The 19,093-nt window shown below is 40.3% G+C and overlaps 1 protein-coding gene across 4 annotated transcripts in view; it reads left to right on the top strand.

Moving 5' to 3' along the window:
* FAM172A (family with sequence similarity 172 member A) overlaps positions 1-19,093 on the top strand; it is a 407,588-nt gene that overhangs the window by 299,562 nt on the left and 88,933 nt on the right. The window contains exon 11 of one of the 4 annotated variants that reach the window (XM_052642596.1): positions 16,145-16,236. The exons of the other annotated variants lie outside the window; for them this stretch is intronic. Within the exon in view, the coding sequence (XP_052498556.1) occupies positions 16,145-16,194 (50 nt within the window). The 3' untranslated portion in view covers positions 16,195-16,236. Of the gene's footprint in view, positions 1-16,144; positions 16,237-19,093 lie in introns of those variants that run through there. 4 annotated transcript variants of the gene reach the window in all.

Genomic DNA, 19,093 nt, shown 5'->3' with positions numbered 1-19,093 from the left:
TAAGATGAAGACTTTAAAAAGGCCATCAGATTGGACAGTTGGAAGGTCACTGATGACTTCATCAAGAGCGTTATCAGTAGATGTAGGTTAGAGTAGAGCCTCCTCGTGGTTGAGTTGGAGAGCGAACAGGTCCGAGGCTGCAACTGTCCAGCCAAGATCACTCCTCTCTCCTTTCCCAGAGCTCCTCCTTGGAAGCTGAGATCTGATCTTCTCTTCCACCTCCCTCCTTAAGCTTTCTCCAACCAGGGTGTTGGAGCTGAGACCGTAATGGGGGACAAATATTCTAAGATCCGTGGGTCTCTAATGGGAGAGGGGAACCTGATGTTGGTGAGCAAGGTATCATGAAGAGTGTCACAGAACCACAGGTGGGACCAGCCCAGAGACCTGTCTCCAGAGGGGAGGAAGATGAAACATGTAGGTCTCTGTGTATGTGGAAACTCTGGACCAGGGGGCTGAGGCAGGACGGGGAGCAAAGGCCTCGAAGGACCGGTGAGTCAAGCATGGAATTAGCCAGGAGACTTAGCCCCCGCTGAGAGAGTGGCATCTGACAAAGTGTGGGGATGGAGAGAATCTGACAGTAAACTGATGTTCACTGGAAATTCCGGGAAGGATGCTTCGTTTTCTTAGGGCACAGGGACTTTGCAGTGCTTGTGATCTTGAAGATAGCAGGAAGGGGACAGTTAATGAATTAAGGGGTAGCATAAAGATACTTAACTCGTACTTGTGGGGCAAAAAAGTGGTCTTTCAGATACTGTGGTGGAAAGGGATCAGATACCAGGCTTCTAAAAAACTGAAAATAATTGCCTGGGCTCCCTTTAGGGAAAGGATGGGGGCAGAGACTAAGGGATCCCAGACAGTTTGGAGCTGCAAAGCCCAGGAGAGAGACTTGCACTTTGGAGCAAGTTGGAAGCAAAGTTCAGGATAAGGGACCTCCTGCCTTAAGCCTGGGGACCAAGGAATCATCCGTAAGATCTAGCAGATTTCCTGCCATCTCCCATACACACCCTCGGCCTCAGCTTCTCCTGCCCGCACTGCCCATCTCAGCCCACTAGGTGACAGGGCTCCAGGGTGAGGCTGGGGGCTTGTTCAGAAGCCTTGAGAGCCATGAGTTCCTACCAGACTCCCTGCTCAGGAGCCGTCTTACGTCCATGGCCAGAGACACAGGCCCTCAAACTTTCCCAGTGGTGGGGACGGGCTCGGGAGGACCAGTGCAGGGGACAAGCTGACACCCCGATCTGGTTGAGCGCCCAGGCGGGCCTCACCAGGTGATGGTCGTCCTGCCGGGGGTCAGGCCGGGGGTGCGCCCAGGTCCTAATGGACGGGGGCTTCCTCCAGCACCCCTGCCGTATGAATTCCTGGGCCAGATGGTGCCCTGTGGGCCCCAGGTCGGAGCTGGCGAGGTGGGGGCCTGGTTCCCAAGCCCTCCTGGGGGCAAAGGCACCCTCCCCCGGCCTGACATAGTCCCCAGCAGTGCGCCCAGATGCCAGCACTGCCAGAAGACCTCTGGCCGCAGAGAAAGAGATGGGGCAGCTGGTGAAGGGGCTGAGGCGCAAGAGGAAAGACCTTGGGGTACCCGCAGGCCCACGTGGGGTTTGCCATGGGGGCTCTGTTGGGAAAGGTGCTGAGCCAGACGACCACCTGCCACTTGGAGGCCCAGCCGCTGAGCCTCGCCAACAACGTGGAAGCTGAAGCGCTGCTGAAAATGGGGCTGGAGCAAAGTGGACACTGAGAACCTTCTGGGCTTCTGCAAAATGATGATCCTGCAGCAGGCTCGAAAATGCAGACAGGCATGCAGGGAGAGATGCGTAGGAAACAGCCTGGAGAAACACTCCCTGCAGTGGCCGAAGCCTGCACCCCAGCAGGCCGTCGCTGGGCAGCTCTGGCTGTAGAAGGACGGGGTCCGAGTTTGATTCTATAACTGGAGCGAGATGGGCAGTTGGCCAAGCCCTGATTTCTCCCCACTGCTGGGCCTCCGTTGGCAGGGAGACCAGTGTGCTTTTCCCTGACATCAGGACTCCATTTTGGCTCGCCCCTAACTAAGGGGGACCCTACTTTGCACACTCGTACTGCTCTGCACCATTTCCTCTCTGCCCCAGCCACCATCCTGCGCCTCCCCAGTCTTTCCAGCTGAGGGGCCCTCATTCCTGGTCAGGGCCAACCTGGGGAAACAGGTCTCTGGGGTTCATTTCAAGGCATTTAGCATGAAGTGCTCCATCAGTTGAAAAAAGTAATACATAAGAATACATAAGGGAGGGAAATGGGAGCTCTTTAGGAAAACTGAGAAAGATGAGGTTGAAGTTTATTGCTGCTTTGTCTTTTTCCCTGGCCTTTGCTTTAAGGTACATTACAATACATAGGTGGATTTGGATTTTGTTTCTCTCTTTTTTTTACTAATTGAAAAGTCATTGTGTCTCTCATTCCTAGTGGTTATCAGTACACATATTCTTATGAATACAACATTAAGCAAAAAGCTCAAGTCACAGAAGACTATGTCAGTGTATCATTTCTAGCAAAACCAAGCCGAACTTTGAGTAAACAGAGTCCAGGATAATCGTTGCCTCCAGGGGAAGGTTTGAGGACGCAGTAGAAAGAGTGCACAGAGCCCGCCCAGAGCCCATGATGAAACACAGGAGTTTGCTTGTTCTCCTCGCTTTCTTGAAAGATGTGGGTTTTTGTTTTTTTTTTCTAATTCGCTTTTCAGCTACGTTTGGTTTATTCCCTGGGAATTACCCTTACTTTCTTTTGAGCTCAGAAATGCTTTTTAGAGGAGATTTGTGATAGTTGATCCCACACTCCCCGGTGGCTTTTTCAATGGTACATCTTAAATCACCTCTGTACATATGTGCTTTCCCTTCAAATGCTGATGGTAGCCTTCAGCACATTTTCAGCGGGGACCATGACTCTCTGTCGATCTACAGTTTTAGAATTTAAGAAACACCTTCCCATTGGCCATCTTATTTTTAAGAGTTTTCCCTTGAAAACTAATAGGTAATTCCTGCTTTTCTTTGAGTCTGTATTTTCTGGGTGTCTAGCTCAGTACAGTAAAAAAATACTCTGAATCACTTATTACGTAAGTCTTTCAAATCCATACCAAATAATGTATTGAGTGTTGTTTTTATGCTTTTATCAATCCTTGGCACTTTAATTAGATTCCTATCATAAAAATCAATCTCTCCCTTCCCTAGAGGTTTTCCTACCTCTTGTCTAAGAAAACTTCTTAGTCCAAAACATTATTCTGCTCTTAAAGTAGAATCTAACCATTTTCTGTAATTTCATATTTTAAAAATGTAAGAACTATGCATCATTGTTTATTATACTAAAACTGTGTCCTAAGGATTTATTTTTTAGAATTATGACTTTCTTCTAGAAATAGTCGTTCTTATTAAAAGCACTAGCTTCCTTGGCAGAATTCATTTATGAAGAACTTTTAGGTTCAAAATTGTTTTATCTATGTAGAAAAATGTTTTTACAATGAAAACTACAATTTAATTCCAATAAAAATCCTAGTGGAATATGGGAATATTACTTGACAGAGTGATTCTAAACTGAAAAACAGAAAAAAGGAAAAAAGAATTTTTGAAGGTAAGGAGTTAGGACCTTTTCTTACCAGATGCTATGAAACTACAATAATTTGAACACAGTGTTGTGGTTGTGATGAACAAAATAACAGAAACAAGTATTTAGCAAGTCCATCTGTGGTTGTGTAAGTTGATACCTTCATAAAAGACTATTGAGTAATTCATATGGGAAATGTTTAAAATGTGCTTTTCCTTTGGTCTATCATTTCAACTGTTAAGACTGTTATAAGAAAATATTGTTAGATGTGTGTAAAAATGTAATGATAAAGGTGATCATCACAGCTTTTTTTTTTAAGAACAAAAATTAGAAACAAATTAATGTTCAGCAAAGAGTTAAGTAAAAAAGGAACACCATCCATGGTGAAAATTGACAAACAGTTCAGAAGATTATTAAATGAGGCAGAACAGTTTGTTAAACTCTATGATGTCATTCTTTTATTTTTTATGGAAAAGTATATTAATACATATATACTGCAGATGGTGATTGCCACCATGAAATTAAAAGACGCTTACTCCTTGGAAGGAAATTATGACCAACCTAGATAGCATATTGAAAAGCAGAGACATTACTTTGCCAACAAAGGTGCATCTAGTCAAGGCTATGGTTTTTCCAGTAGTCATGTATGGATGTGAGAGTTGGACTGTGAAGAAGGCTGAGAGCGGAATAATTGATGCTTTTGAACTGTGGTGTTGGAGAAGACTCTTGAGAGTCCCTTGGACTGCAAGGAGATCCAACCAGTCCATTCTAAAGGAGATCAGTCCTGGGTGTTCTTTGGAAGGAATGATGCTGAAGCTGAAACTCCAGGACTTTGGCCACCTGATGTGAAGAGTTGACTCATTGGAAAAGACTCGAATGCTGGGAGGGATGGGGGGCAGGAGGAGACGGGGACGACAGAGGATGAGATGGTTGGATGGCATCACCGATTCGATGGACATGAGTTTGAATGAGCTCCGGGATTTGGTGATAGACAGGGAGGCATGGTGTGCTGCAGTTCATGGGGTTGCAAAGAGTCGGACATGACTGAATGACTGAACTGAACTGAACTGAACAGGGAAATATAATAGATACTACTGATGATTTTTTTTAAATTTGCTTTGTGTATTGTACAATTTAAAAATCCAAGGAATATTTCTAAGTGAAGATTCCAGAAAATCTAGGATTCCTAAAAATACACTTCTTCTAGTCTTTCATTATAAAGCAATGTTTCAGAATAATAAATGTGGCCTTTTCATTCTTACTCAGTTTTGCAGTTTCTGTAAAAGAAAAGGAATGCAATTCTCTAAATGATGGATTATTGGAAAGTATCAGTTAGAAAGGCATTGCTCAAAAATTAGATTTTTTTAAATCAGATGCCCATTAATGTTAAAGAACTGTAGTGTAGCTCAGTGAGTGAAGACACCTGCCATATGTCTATTTTCCTGTACAACATGGTAATTTACAATTACAATTAGTGTGTTTATATACCTCGGTGAAGTTAACCTATATTTAGAATATAAGCCCAAATCATTTTCATGTTTCTGAATGTTTACTTTGCAATTTTAGAAAGCATTTGAAAATATCAAAATCCTGTGTATCACAGTAGTATTCTCCCTACTTGTCATGTTTGAAGAAGCCAAATGAGATCTATGGATTGTTAGATTTGAAGGCAGGGTCAGTTCCTGTGATTATAGCCCCAGCCAATTGAAAGATGATCTGTCATGAAGTAAATCTACCCCAATACTCAGTAAAATCATAAAACAAGGTATTAGCATCATCATGATTACCACCAGTGAAGAGAAATGTAACGAGAAGCTTTGGGAAACTGTGGTTTACCCAAGGGGCTTCCTCCAGAAAACAGTTAGCAGGTTGGTATGTTGGGCTGCTGGTCTACCACCTCACTCTTTAGCTATGAGCCCTGCTGTGATTTCTGCCAGTGGCAAAATCAGCTGCTTTGGCATTGAACTTGAGTTTCTTAGGTTTCCTTCCCCAGCTTCCAACAAAATTCTAAATACAAACCAGCTTTACTTATTGCTATTGATTCTTCTATTGACTGCCTGCCAAAGACTATGTTCAGAAAACGAAAAATTGAGGCCTTCCATTGATTTAAAATCAGTGTTCTCTTCTAAATCTATGCAACCTGTTTAACATATCATGTCTTCTTTTCCGAAGGAGTAACTACACTGTTTAACAATTAGTCCTCTTCTTCCTTCTTACAGAATTCTGTGCACTGACCGGGGAGGTGTATAAGCTGTGTTAAGTTGCATTGTTGTCTTGGAATGGATGATAATGCCCCTGAAACAGCTGTAAGACTTTGGATATTATTGACTGAGTAGTGGGCAAGTCTTATTATATGCCATTTTATTAAAAGAGAATTCGTTTTAATATATCACATATTGGTTTGCTTGGGCTGCCATAACATAGTACTGCAGCTCGGGTGGCTTAAAGAATAGAAATTATCTGTTTCATGGTTCTGGATGCTAGAAGTCTGAAAGCTAAGTGTTGCAGAGTCGCTTCCTCCTGAGGGCTCTGAAGGAAGGCTCTCTGTTTCAGGTTTGCAGGTGGCCACCTTCCCCCCCGTCTCTTCACATTGTCTCCCCAGTGTACGTATCTGAGTCCAAGTTTCCTCCTCTTAGAAGGACACCAGTCCTTAGATTAGGGGATGGACGTGACTCTGAGTGAACTCCGGGAGTTGGTGATGGACAGGGAGGCCTGGCATGCTGCGATTCATGGGGTCGCAAAGAGTCGGACATGACCGAGCGACTGAACTGAACTGAAACTGACCTTTCTGACCTCATTTTAACCTAAATGTCTCTGTAAAGATCCTGTCTTTAAATAAGGTCATGTTTGGGGGAATTAGAACTTCAACACAGAAATTTTTATGGGGTGCAATTTAGCTCATAACATCAGCCTAATTAAAATTTAAGCTAGATTCAGTTATTTGTTAATGTAAACATTAAACAAACGTGATGACAACTTGTGGTAAATATGATGAGGTATCAGGTATCAGGGGTCTTCATGTAGATTTAGAGTTATAGTCCTCTTGTTACATGTATACTGCCTCTGATAAAAATCAACTGTTAACAAATATTCTCAGCCAGAGGAGGTTTGGCCCCATAGCTTAAGGCATGGTTTGGAAGACAGGCCAAACTTTTGGGTTCAAAAATCTCAGCTCAGTAACCTACCATCTCTTGCTTGAAATGACTTCCTTCTTTCAGCCTCAGTTTCTCATCTGTGAAACAATGTCTAGCAATCCACAGGGTGAGGGAGTTGAGAAACAGATAAAATTAAGTCATGTGAAAAGAAACCCCTAGGAATTCCCTTAAACAGTAGACACCCAATAATTTTTCTCTCTATTGTATTTTCACTGTACCTCGTCTGGGAATTTTTTTTATAGCTCATAAATCACTCTTTTGCATCTTAGGAAATTTTACATAGTAAGTGCTCATTGACTGTTAGCCAAAACTAAAGAAACGAAAGAACAAAATAGACTGTCATCTCAGTTGCTGGAAAACTTACTATCTGATATTGGGAAATGGCTTTTGGAATTGTAATAATTGGAAGGCAGTTACCAAGTTTGCTTCCTTGGCTGTCAACTGACAACTAGGTAAGGGGGCCGATTTTGATTTGAAGGATTTAAATAGAGACTGTCTGAAAACCGATATAATGTTGCACAATTGAAAGGAATCATCTCTGAAGTTGTTTCCAGCCTCTAATAATTATATGAGTCTCCATAGGCAAGCGCAGAACAGTGCCCTGCAGATTGGATATGGCCACAAGGATGGAGTACAGGAGTGGGCCAAGGGGGCGGCACTGCTCCCCACACCGTGGCGACCGCTGAGACCTCTCCTTCCTGGTCTCCTGCCCGATTGCAGTCGCCCCTCCCAAACGCAAGCCCGGTCCTGCCTTTATTCATATTATTTCTTCACTGAGCACTCACTAGCTTTTTTGTCCAGAGCCCACTATATTCGTTTGCTAGGGCTGCCATAATAAAGTACCACAGACTGAGTGGCTTAAAGAACAAATGTATTGGCTCCCAGTTCTGGAGACTGCCGTGCAAGGTTAGGGTATGCACAGGGTCGGTTCTCTCTGGGGCTAAGTCTTGGATATGTCCCTGGCCTCGCCCCTTGGCTTTTACGTGACCATCTTCTCTTTATGTTGTCTTTCCTCTGTGCGTTTTTCTGTGTTCAACTTTCCCCCTTTCATAAGGACACCAGTCACATTGGATTAGAGCCCACCCTAATGACCTCATTATAACTTCTTTTCTTCTGTAAAGACCCTGTCTCCAAATAATGTCAACTTCTAAGGTATTGAGGGTTAGGACTTCAAGATATAAATTAGGGGGGGAACCCAGTTCAACCCGTAACACCTACCACTCCTGACAGAAAATATAAGGTGTGAGTTTGGAAGTGGTGGGGAGTAGTGTAGGAACACAGAGAGACTTGTTTATTTTTTCCTGCAAAGGAGTTAAATAAGAGGGCTATGATGAAAGTCTGAAAGCGAAAGTCGGTCAGTCGTATACAACTCTTTGCAACTCCTGCCAGGTTCCTCTGTCCATGGAATTCTCCAGGCCAGAATACTAGAGTGGGTTGCCCTTCTCTTCTCCCAGGGATCTTCCCAACTCCAGGATAGAGCCCATTGCAGGCAGATTCTTTAATATCAGAGCCACCAGGGAAGGCCAAGAATACTGGAGTGGCTAGCCTATCCTTTCTCCAGGGGATCTTCCCGACCCAGGAATCAAACCGGGGTCTCCTGCATTGCAGGCAGATTCTTTACCAGCTGAGCCACAAGGGAAGCCTGCAATGGAAAGGAAAGAGCATTAGCCACGGAGCCAGACAGTCCCAGATCTGCGTTCTATCCCTAGGTCAGAAAACTTGCAAGAAAAATAACATTTTCCCCTTACCAATGAATGACTTTATGGAGTGAAGAATTGCAGTAGCTACTTATTTCTGTTTTAGGAGCACAATAACTGTACTCTCATCAGTGAGATTGAGAAGCGTTATCTTAGGAAGAAAATTTGGGAAATTTTGATAAAGATATGATTCTTACTTTCCCCAGAAAGATTGATATGTGTGCCTATTGAGAAAACCCTGTCACTTTCTGCTAAGCATTGCCAGCCAGTAATTTCATCAAGCTAATGTAACAGGACAGTCAAGTGACTTGCCTTTAATTTGTTGTGATTGTGTTATATTTATGAAAAGCAGAGCTAAAACAGATGATAGCAAGTGTTTAGACACTGATTGTTTCATAAATAGTTTTAAGAACATTGCTAAATCTAAGTAGACACTGAGTAAGTTTGCTCACTATGTGAAATGTAAATCATTCTTTCTGTAATCATATCATTAAACACATGCAAATATTATAAATGATTACCTCATTTCAAACATATTTTTATGGCACCTGTCTGCTTGCTAAATATGTATTGCCTTTGAGATTTAAACAGAAGAGGTGGGAAAAGACTTACCATATAGGGATTTATTGTGGTGTTCTTTTCTCTCCTGGAAAGGCAATCACAGCAGCACCACAGGTAGAAAAGAATGTTTTGCTGCTTCTGTGTCACTTCATTAAAGCAGTGAATCTAAAGCCGTACATTTTGTCTTCTGGGCCACGAAATTTTAAGTAAAACACTAACAAGAATGTTAACGCTTTTAAATGAAAAGTGAAAGAATCTTTATCCTTTTTATTCGAGTTTCCAGAAATGGCACACTCCATAAAAAATATATATCATTTTTATTTTTGAACTGAGTTCCTTGCATTAGTCAATAAACAATTTATTTGGTGAATATTCTCTGTGCACATATATACACCATGTGAACATTTAGGAAACAGAAGGTGCTTGAATTTGTGAGATTTAAATATTTTCTCACAGTTGATCCAGTGGTACTGCAGTTGAAATAAAACCACATTTAAATGAAATAACACTTTCTGCTAAAAAGCACATATACATTTTCTGTCATTGTTTTAGTGAGGACAGCAGTAATCCCAGTTACTCAGTGGAATACCTTGTATTAAAAATCAGTATGTTTGCTTCTGTATGCATTCTAAGACTCGCTCACAGAGCTCTCCCTGTCCTGATCACAAATGTACATGTACATTAAATTACATTATCTGACCACACATATTTTATGATGCCCCTACTCTTGCAAATATTATTCAGTTCTGCAATGATTGATTTCTCATTTGTTCTAAAAACATGTGCATGTACATACTACTAACAATATTCATACTTTAAGTACATTAGGTAAAATATGAGCTACGTAGATCAGAGGTGCTATACCAGAACGTGAAAAGCAAAAGGATAGTGCCAGCAGAGCAGCTTTGGGCCATCTTTCAGAAATCCTTGCTGTGGCCCCAAACCAACTCCTGTCTTCCCCTCGTTCCCTGCCCTCACATTCTCATAAGCAGCAGCATTATCCCCTATACTCCCTCAGCGATTAAACATCTACTAAGCACCTGTCAGGGGCCAGGCCCTGAGGGTCAGAATGAGGCAAGGCACACATAGGTTGGCTAGACGAAAGAGGTGAGAAAAACCCAGGATCACCTCACCAGTGGCCAGGGTTAGAGGAAAGGACAGGAGGACCCAGAGGAAGAAGCGCTTGAGCACAGGGATGACTAGAGCTGAGACTTGAAAGATAACTAGGAGCTGTTAAGTGGAAGGCGGGAGAAGAGAGAGGAGAGACACCGAGTCAGGGACGGGAGAAAACGTGAAAAGACTTGGTTTTGACTAGAAATCTAGGCTATGATTAGTTACTGCAACTGAGAGTTAAATTCAAGGGCTAAAATTGTGACAACTATGGCAAAAAGTTAGATTGTACTCAGTACATGAAACTAATTACATAGATCTTTCAGAATGCGTCGGGAAAAATATTTGCTCAACATTAAGTGTAAAGATTAATATATCGATCTTAAGGAGACATTGAACAGCATAACAGATGATCTCTTTAATTGTAGTGCTTCTGTTGATTTGTTCCCATCTAAGACACAAAATCTTTCTTCGGGTGACTGGTCCTTATATTGACTTATGGCAAATAGCCTCAGTCTTAATACTAAGACCAAGGTTCTGAAGGCCTTTCTTTCAAGAAATAAAATAATTTTGTACTAGCGTAAAGCTTACAGATGGTTTGCCTTTGCACTGCTGATCAGCAAATCTAGAAAAGCTAACAGTCGGCAGATCCACTGGCCTGTTCTTCTCAAGAGTCAGTTGTCTCCTCTAGGCTTTGATAAAAAGTTGTCCATCAGTTCCTTTATGTTTACTGAGAAATCATAAGAAACACTGGGAAGAGTTTAATTGAAAAAACCATCAGGTACCAAAGACAGTGTCTTAAGTAAGTAGCCTAGTGCCTGATACTGGAGATAGAAATAAGTAAATGTACATACCAAACAACTGATTTAAGATAAATAATCAATTCATCTGTTTCACTCTCATATGAAATAAAAATGAGTGATATATCCCTTTACAGAGTCACTCTGAGAAGCAAAAAACAAGCAAGCAAGCAAAAACTCTTAAGAATTATTGACAACTACTTAGCAAAGCATAAAGAACAATGCAATGCTTAATAATGCTTTTTAAAATAAAATTTAAAGCCTGTAGATCTTTATTAAGTCCAATTTGCTTCCATCTGTGAATATTGAAATGCTTTGAGATATATATATATATATATAGCAATCTTTGTAAAACTTTCTAAAATGAGTTCTTGGTTCAGTTCAGTTCAGTTCAGCCGCTGAGTCGTGTCCGACTTCACAACCCCATGAATCACAGCACGCCAGGCCTCCCTGTCCATATATAGAATTTGAAAAAGATTAAATGTTTTCCCCCAGATCATGCAAACTTACCAGTGTCAGAAGCCATCAAAAAACGCATAAGTCTTGGCACCCTTGAAAGTGTTAGTCATTCAGTCATGCCCAGCTCTGCCATCCCATGGACTGTAGCCTGCCAGGCTCCTCTATCCATGGAATTCTCCAGGCAAGAATACTGGAGTGCGTAGCCATTCCCTTATTCCCTTCTCCAGGGCATCTTCCCAGCCTAGGGATCAAACCCCAGTCTCCTGCAGTGCAGGCAGATTCTTTACCATCTGAGCCACCAGAGAAGCCCTTGACACCCTTGCTTTGTCCTTAAACACTGAGTGACACTTTTTAGCTTGTTATTTCAGCAGACAAATTTTGCTTTGAAGACAGGTCAAAAGTCTATTAAGGTGCAGCACTGATAGTCCGTTTCTTATGAATTTATGTCACTTCTGAAAATCCCTGAAATATGTATACTAAAACAGTTACTAGGTGAATAATTTTGAGAGGTCTGCTTGGGTGGACTCATGTTTGGGGCATTCCACTGGGCAGTTGCCTTTTTAGACCCTTACCACCGAGAACAGCTTGAAGGTAGACAGCCTGAAAACTTAAGGTTTCTAAAAGTTAACTATGTTGGAATTTGATAAGATATTTAGAAAGTAGGGGATAAGTAATTATTTTGAGAACAGAGATATTTTTATTGGAGTTCTTTATAACTCAACTTGAAGTGGAATATAGCTCATTCGAATCGTAATGCCAGATGACAGTTATTTTCCAGTCAGTTCTTAAAGTGGTTTACATGTTATAGTTCAAGCAATATGAAAATTCATTCTGGAAAAAGCATCTGTTGTCCAAGGCCTTCTGTTTTCTTAACCAAGAGAAATAGCTGTATGTAGCTGTCCATTGTTTATTAGTGAATTGTATATTCAGGGCATTATCTGCAACAAAGCCATGATCTTAGGCCGGCTTTCTCTTGCTTCCCAGTACATTTCTGTGCCAGTTTTTACCCTACCAAGCTCTTGTGCCAATGCAAACTACTTTTAATTGTGCCTAGAAAAACATCAGGAGAATAAATTATTCCTCCTCTCCCTCTGCCCCTCTCCCTTCATTATTTTAAAGTATTAGAAAACTCAGTATAAATTACTTTGGCTTACCCTTTCAGTTACCTATAGCATTTACATGGATAATCCAGAAAGTTCTTGCCCTTCAGTTCAGTTCCGTCTCTCAGTCATGTGCAACTCTTTGTGACTCCATGGACTGTAGCATGCCAGGCCTCCCTGTCCATCACCAACTCCCAGCACTTGCTCAAACTCATGTCCATCGAGTCGGTGATGCCATCCAACCATCTCATCCTCTGTTGTCCCCTTCTCCTCCCGCCTTCAATCTTTCCCAGCATCAGGGTCTTTTCCAATGAGTCAGTTCTTCGCATCAGGTCTTGCCCTTAAACATGTATTAACATTTTGAAAAAATGCCACTATTAAAATTTACTGAGTAATTATTTTACAGATTTAAATGCATATGTGAAAATTCAAATGTGCACACATAAATATAGAAGTTGGAAAAAAGAGTAGAATATAATCTACTCTTTTCAATTACTGTGTTAGTACAGACTCTTCAAATTGCATAAGTCCACCTCAAGCTGCTTACCAAAAAAACAAAAATAAACAGCAATTTATTGATGAATGTAAATGGGAAAACCCAGGGTTCGATCTGCTTCTGGTACTACTAGATTCTAAGGCTCAAACTGTTACCAAGACGCTTCCTCTATCTCTTTCTCTACTTTCCTTTGCCTATTGACCTCATTCTTTCTTGCCTGCAGACAGAGATGTCTTCACACAGAAAGAGAGGGTAGATACAAGCAGGTGTAGCATCTTCTATTCAGCATTACGCCTGAGAAAAAGCTCTAGTATCCAAATAAGAATCTTAGTGAAAACTGAAGACTGGCCCTGACGGGGTACCATGAGGATCCCTGAACTCATCCCTGGAACCAAAGAGATTGAACTAATAGGACCGAACCCACTGTGACTGGTCAGTCTGGGCCAGCCACATCTATGAGAAGGTTGGGACTGGGGCAGGAGGCGGTCATTAACAGCCCAGCAAAAGGCTGTGTGAGTTGAAGCGTGCTTCCCCAGAGAAGGGTTTTGTATATGTCCACTACAGCTGTTGTGTCAGTTTCTCTAGGCTCTTGGAAGATTTAACGTATGTGCCACAATCAGATGCTTATGTTATCTGATGCACAGAGAAGAGAAATGTGGGATATCTAAATACAAGAAGAGTCTACGTTTTGAACACTCGAACTGATCCATCAGCAGACTGTTATTCAAGTTTGTGATTGTATAATAGTTTCCCCGTGGGTCATTTTGCTGTGTTTACTGATTCCTGCTTGCCACTGTGTGGAGGGCTTCCTTGCAGTATTACTCCTGTGGGTGCTTGTGGGTCCTAGGGTGGCATTTACGCACCTACATCCTAAGATAGCTTAATAGGATCTGTACCATAGATCAGTGTTAACATTTGAACACACACAGACAGTCCACTAGTTCTTCTGTTAATCCTGCTTTATCCACTGGTGCCATCAAATTAATCTTTTCAAGGGAGAACAGCTGATATGTGCAGGTTACTTTTCGCAGTATTTAATATCTGTCTTGGTCATACTCTGATTTGGTATTTATCTTCTAACACATAACAACATTGGGTTGCCCAAAAAGTTCATTCAGGTTTTTCTGTAAGCTGTTACAGAAAAATCCAAACTAACTTTTCGGCCAAACCAATATATTGTTGTCATCTGTTTTATAGAAATTTGGGGGGATTACCAGGGTTCTGTATTTCTGGAAGAAGTGTCCCTCAACTCTCACAGATAATGTATTATGCTTTATTTTTAAAAGTACAATGGGAAAAAATAAAAATCTGGGACCTATTTTGTTATTCATCAATTATTTTTATATCTAAGTGAAATAATACAAATTCTTGCAATCTAGTTGCTTATATTCTTTCCCCCAGTTCTGGTTTTCTCCTTCTCATTCCCCTAATTATTTGATTGTACATGATCTCATCATCATCTGCCTTAAATCCTTGGTGGAAAGAAGTCTTAGTTAATCAACAGATTAGACAAGCAAACTGAAATCACGAATGAATCAGTTGCTCTTCCTCCTCTTCTGTCCTCAGAGAAGATAGAAAATATATGGTCAGTTCAGTTCAGTCGCTCAGTCGTGTTCGACTCTTTGCAACCCCATGGACGCGAAGCACACCAGCCCTCCCTGTCCGCCATTGACTCCTGGAGCTTAAACTCATGTCCATCAGGTCAGTGATGCCATCCAACCATCTCATCCTCTCTCGTCTCCTTCTCCTCCTTCTCCTCCTGCCTTCAATCTTTCCCAGCATCAAGGTCTTTTCAAATGAGTCAGTTCTTTGCATCAGGTGGCCAAAGTACTGGAGTTTCAGCTTCAACATCAGTCCTTCCAATGAATATTCAGGACTGATTTCCTTCAGGATTGACTGGTTGGATCTCCTTGCAGTCCAAGGGACTCTCAAGAGTCTTCTCCAACACCACAGTTCAAAAGCATCAATTCTTCGGTGCTCAGCTTTCTTTATAGTCCAACTCTCACATCCATACATGACTACTGGAAAAACCATAGCTTTGACTAGATGGACCTTTGTTGGCAAAGTAATGTCTCTGCTTTTCAATATGGTCAGTGTCCCCTCAATGCTTTATATACAGTAAAAGTATTGCTGTCTCTCACAGATACGCATAAATAGCTTATTCACTAGATATATTGTAGACCAGTCAGTTTATTATAAAATACTATATTTCATTGTGATTACAAGATGCAGTTTTAGCTACCTAAGGTCTAAATATATCTTGCAGTCCACCTGATAAGGTAGCATCATGTCATAGTCTAATTGGCAGTGTTTTTAAAGTGAAGTAAGGAAGAATCTTAAAATCAATGGCATTTTAGGTTTGACGACACAGAGTACTCTAATTATCTATCTTCATTTTCTCAGAGAGTTCCATCAAAGTCAAAATTCTGTGGTCAGCATCTTTTAAGAACACTGGGTTTGGTTTAAAGATTCCCTGTTGTAAAACTAAGTTTCTTTTTACAATGTTAACAGACACTCCCTAATGTGTCTGTTGTATAAAATCAGAATTTTGTTATTGTTATTTTTAACTCAGAGCTCACTTAGGTTAGCAACACTTTTTGATCATCATTTTCACAAGGTTTTTTTTTTAAATGCACAAAAAACACTGGTGTCCTTTAGATATTATTTATTTTTAATGTTTAGAAGTCATTTTATATGTTTCATTCAAAGCAAAAACAACATGATATTAAGAACCTACAACTGTTATATGTGAAACTATTTACATTAATCTCAATAACTCAGATATGACTCTTGCTTTAAATCTCTTTGGTATGTTTCTGTTCTGATTTACTGCCTGGTTTAAAGATTAATGTTACAGGGTAATTTACTGCAGCTTCACAGATGGTATTTGAATCTTTTGTAAATGGGCTTTGGAATCTATGCACAATTCTGTATAATGTTGGGTTAACATCAATGTAAATGTTGAACTTAATATGATTCTAAAAGATCGTGATAGAAATTTCATTATCCCTTTCTAAAAACCATAAATTTTGAGGGGATTTCATGGGCTAAGTATTTTTACTTCACTATCGTGGTTAAGGTATAACTAGCTCCTTATATTTGAAATCATCAGCCCCTATATGTTGAAAATAAACATAAAAAATAAATTACCTGATTTTAACCTATTCTAAAGTTCTAGTCACAGGAGAAGTTACTGTTCTTATTTTTACAGCTTCCTACATGAAACGCTTTATAGAATCCACAAACACACATTGCTTTTAGTGTCTTTTCCTTTGATGTCTATAAAAGACCCATTCAAAACTGGAGGTAAGTGCTCCTAATGTGCACAGCAGAATTTGGCTAACATAGTTTGAAGCTCTTAGAGATAACCTTTCTCTGCATGTCTTTTGAGGGGAAAAACTGGTACCAGCAATACCAGTTAAGCTGTAATTAGTGTAACTAACAACTAATAAGAAAGAGCAGACTGGAGGTCATTCTTAGGAATTTGAAGGTATTAACAGGTTAGGGTTGTAGGGCGTGCTGTCCCCTGGCTTAATCTGTTGCCCCGGCTGGTGAGATTTGTTGAAGTCATTGGTGCCCTCTAACCCCAAGGTGTTGCACTCCCAAGATTTAGTGGTCACATGCCAAGCTCCTCTTTCCTGTCTAGTGAGATGACTTTGGGAATGGCAAATTCATTTTAAAGTTCTTGTTACAAATGCCTGCAGATTTTCAACCTTCTAATGTAGATAAAGGATTACAGATTAGTTTGCTTCAGTGTTCTTGTCCTACAAAGCCTTAGACTACACTGAAATTGGCATGTTGCTGCATTACAGAATATGATTTGTTGAGACCATTTACCATGTATTATAAGAGGAACGCTTAAAATTCAACTATTAAATCAGATGTTGTGTAACTGATTCTAATACATACTGAATATTCCACTTTTCATGAGCCACTTCTTCAAATTTAATTGCCACCAGTAGCTTTTGTTTATGTTTACAGTCAATTCTAATGCACTTAAAGAGTAAGAACTTTAACAGAGGAATAACCTTTTGTTTTCATGGGGTGTAGTTAACCCCTTTCTTCTAGTATCTGGCTTTGGATTCTTCCTCCTCTCATTACATGATACCAACACAAAAACAAAAGAAATATAGAACTTTAATTGTTCTTTTCTTTTTCCTCTCAAGGTCTTGCCTATAAGGTTGTTTCTGTACCTGGAAAGTTTTATTTTTCTCTTTTAAAGCAATAAGCACCATGACGGCACTATTAAGAAAGTTGAAAGGAAGCTTTCCCTTTCAGCTGTTTTATGTTACTACCTTAAATCTCGTACTATCATAGGTATTATAGATTTTTTTTTTACTATAGATTATTTATTACTCATGAAGAAAGCTGGGGCAGGCCCCAAAAGCAAAACAGAGCTTTTCATGTGAACTTAAAGGTGAAAAAAAAGAATATTGAAAATTCAAGTTATCCTGGGTCACTGGACACATGGACATCTAAATACTTAAAAGAGTATAGACTTAAACATCATAGTTCTCATTCAAGTACCACTAGAAATAATTAGGATGTATTCTTCCTTTGAGTCCTCCATCTCAGTGTTTTATATGTATATTACTGGTAGTTTGTGGATGAGCTGGGTTTTGTTTTGTTTTGTTTTAGTCATTGTTTATTCTTACATGTATTAGAAAAAGATATGAATAACACATGAAGCCTTTTTAATAGATATTATTGCTTTGGACTAGGCAAATTGAAAACGTGAATTGATGTAAACAAAATACTAGGCATTTTAGTGGTGCTGTTAGTTCATGAATGTGGCAAAATGCATAAAAGTGTTACAGAAATAACTGGAGTTAGGGAAACAATGCTCTAAAGATGAAATTCCAGGAATACTTTTTTCTAGCCAAGAATTCACAAGATAATCTAATTGCTTCGTTTCTATTGGTCTTCATTTAATTTATGTGTATGCATGAGTGTACTTGGCAGCTTCATGTTTTGTTTCCAAAACAAGCCAGCTTCTCTAGGTTTTAGTCTTGGGTTAGATGGTGTCTAAGATTCCTTCCAGACAGTGTTATCAGTCCTCAGTTGATAAATTCCTCAAGGGTGAGAACCAAATATGTATAAAGAGTGAAAGTTGCTTAATTGTGTCTGACTCTTTGCGACCCCACAGACTATACAAGTCCATGGAATTCTCCAGGCCAGAATACTGGAGGGTTAGTCTTTCCCTTCTCCAGGGAATCTTACCAACCCAGGGATCGAACCCAGGTCTTCCACATTTTAGGCAGATTCTTTACCAGCTGAGCCACAAGGGAAGCCCAAGAATACTGAAGTGGGTAGCCTATCCCTTCTCCTGAGGATCTTCCAACCCAGCCATCAAACCTGGGTTTCCTGCATTGCAAGCGGATTCTTTATCAACTGAGTTATCAGGGAAGCCTGCTGTATAATTTGATCTAAGTACTAGTTAGCATCGTGATACCACCTGTCATCATTAATACATGCATCCCCATTGACTGATTCACGTATTCTAACAACAGATATAAGAATGTTTTTGCAAATCCATGTGCTTTCCCCAAACTAACCGATAATCTTCATTGTCACATCAGTAATTTAAAACTTTTTAAAAATAGAGAGCAACGTGGTGCTATTAGAGCTCACACAGACACCAGTCTTTTCTCATGCTTGGATTTCCTGAGAAGTGACACCAAGGACAGTATTGGAAAGTCTTATTTTTTTCCTCTTCCATACTATCTTACGATTAACTATGAGAGTAAGACATCAAAGCTGAACTGACTTCAAAGCCTGTAACAGTTATGGTTTCCAGCTATTACTGTAACCAGCCGCGTTGGCCTGACAGCAATTCATCTTACAGAGCTGCCGCGCGAGGATCCACCCCTCAGCTTCCTGCCTTCCCCTTTCCCAAAGCTACCAAATTAAAAACCACCCCCAAAATGAATCTCAAAGTTAAACCAGTCCAAAGAGTTAGCATATTTGCTTAATTTCAGGATTTTATGACTAAAAAATAGACCATATTTATTTATTTATTGACTTTTCCCAAAACATACCACAGGGCCTTAGGGCTATGTTCACATTAAATATATAATAGTCTTCATTATGTTTATTTCAAAATATAGTATACATTTGTAGGTAAGATGGTATATATACCTGCCACTTTAGTTAGGTTCAC

The sequence above is a fragment of the Budorcas taxicolor genome, chromosome 7, assembly GCF_023091745.1.
Source record: "Budorcas taxicolor isolate Tak-1 chromosome 7, Takin1.1, whole genome shotgun sequence".
Classification (NCBI taxonomy): domain Eukaryota; kingdom Metazoa; phylum Chordata; class Mammalia; order Artiodactyla; family Bovidae; genus Budorcas; species Budorcas taxicolor.
Note: the sequence above shows the minus strand (reverse complement) of the source record. Positions and strands in the feature narration are given on the sequence as shown.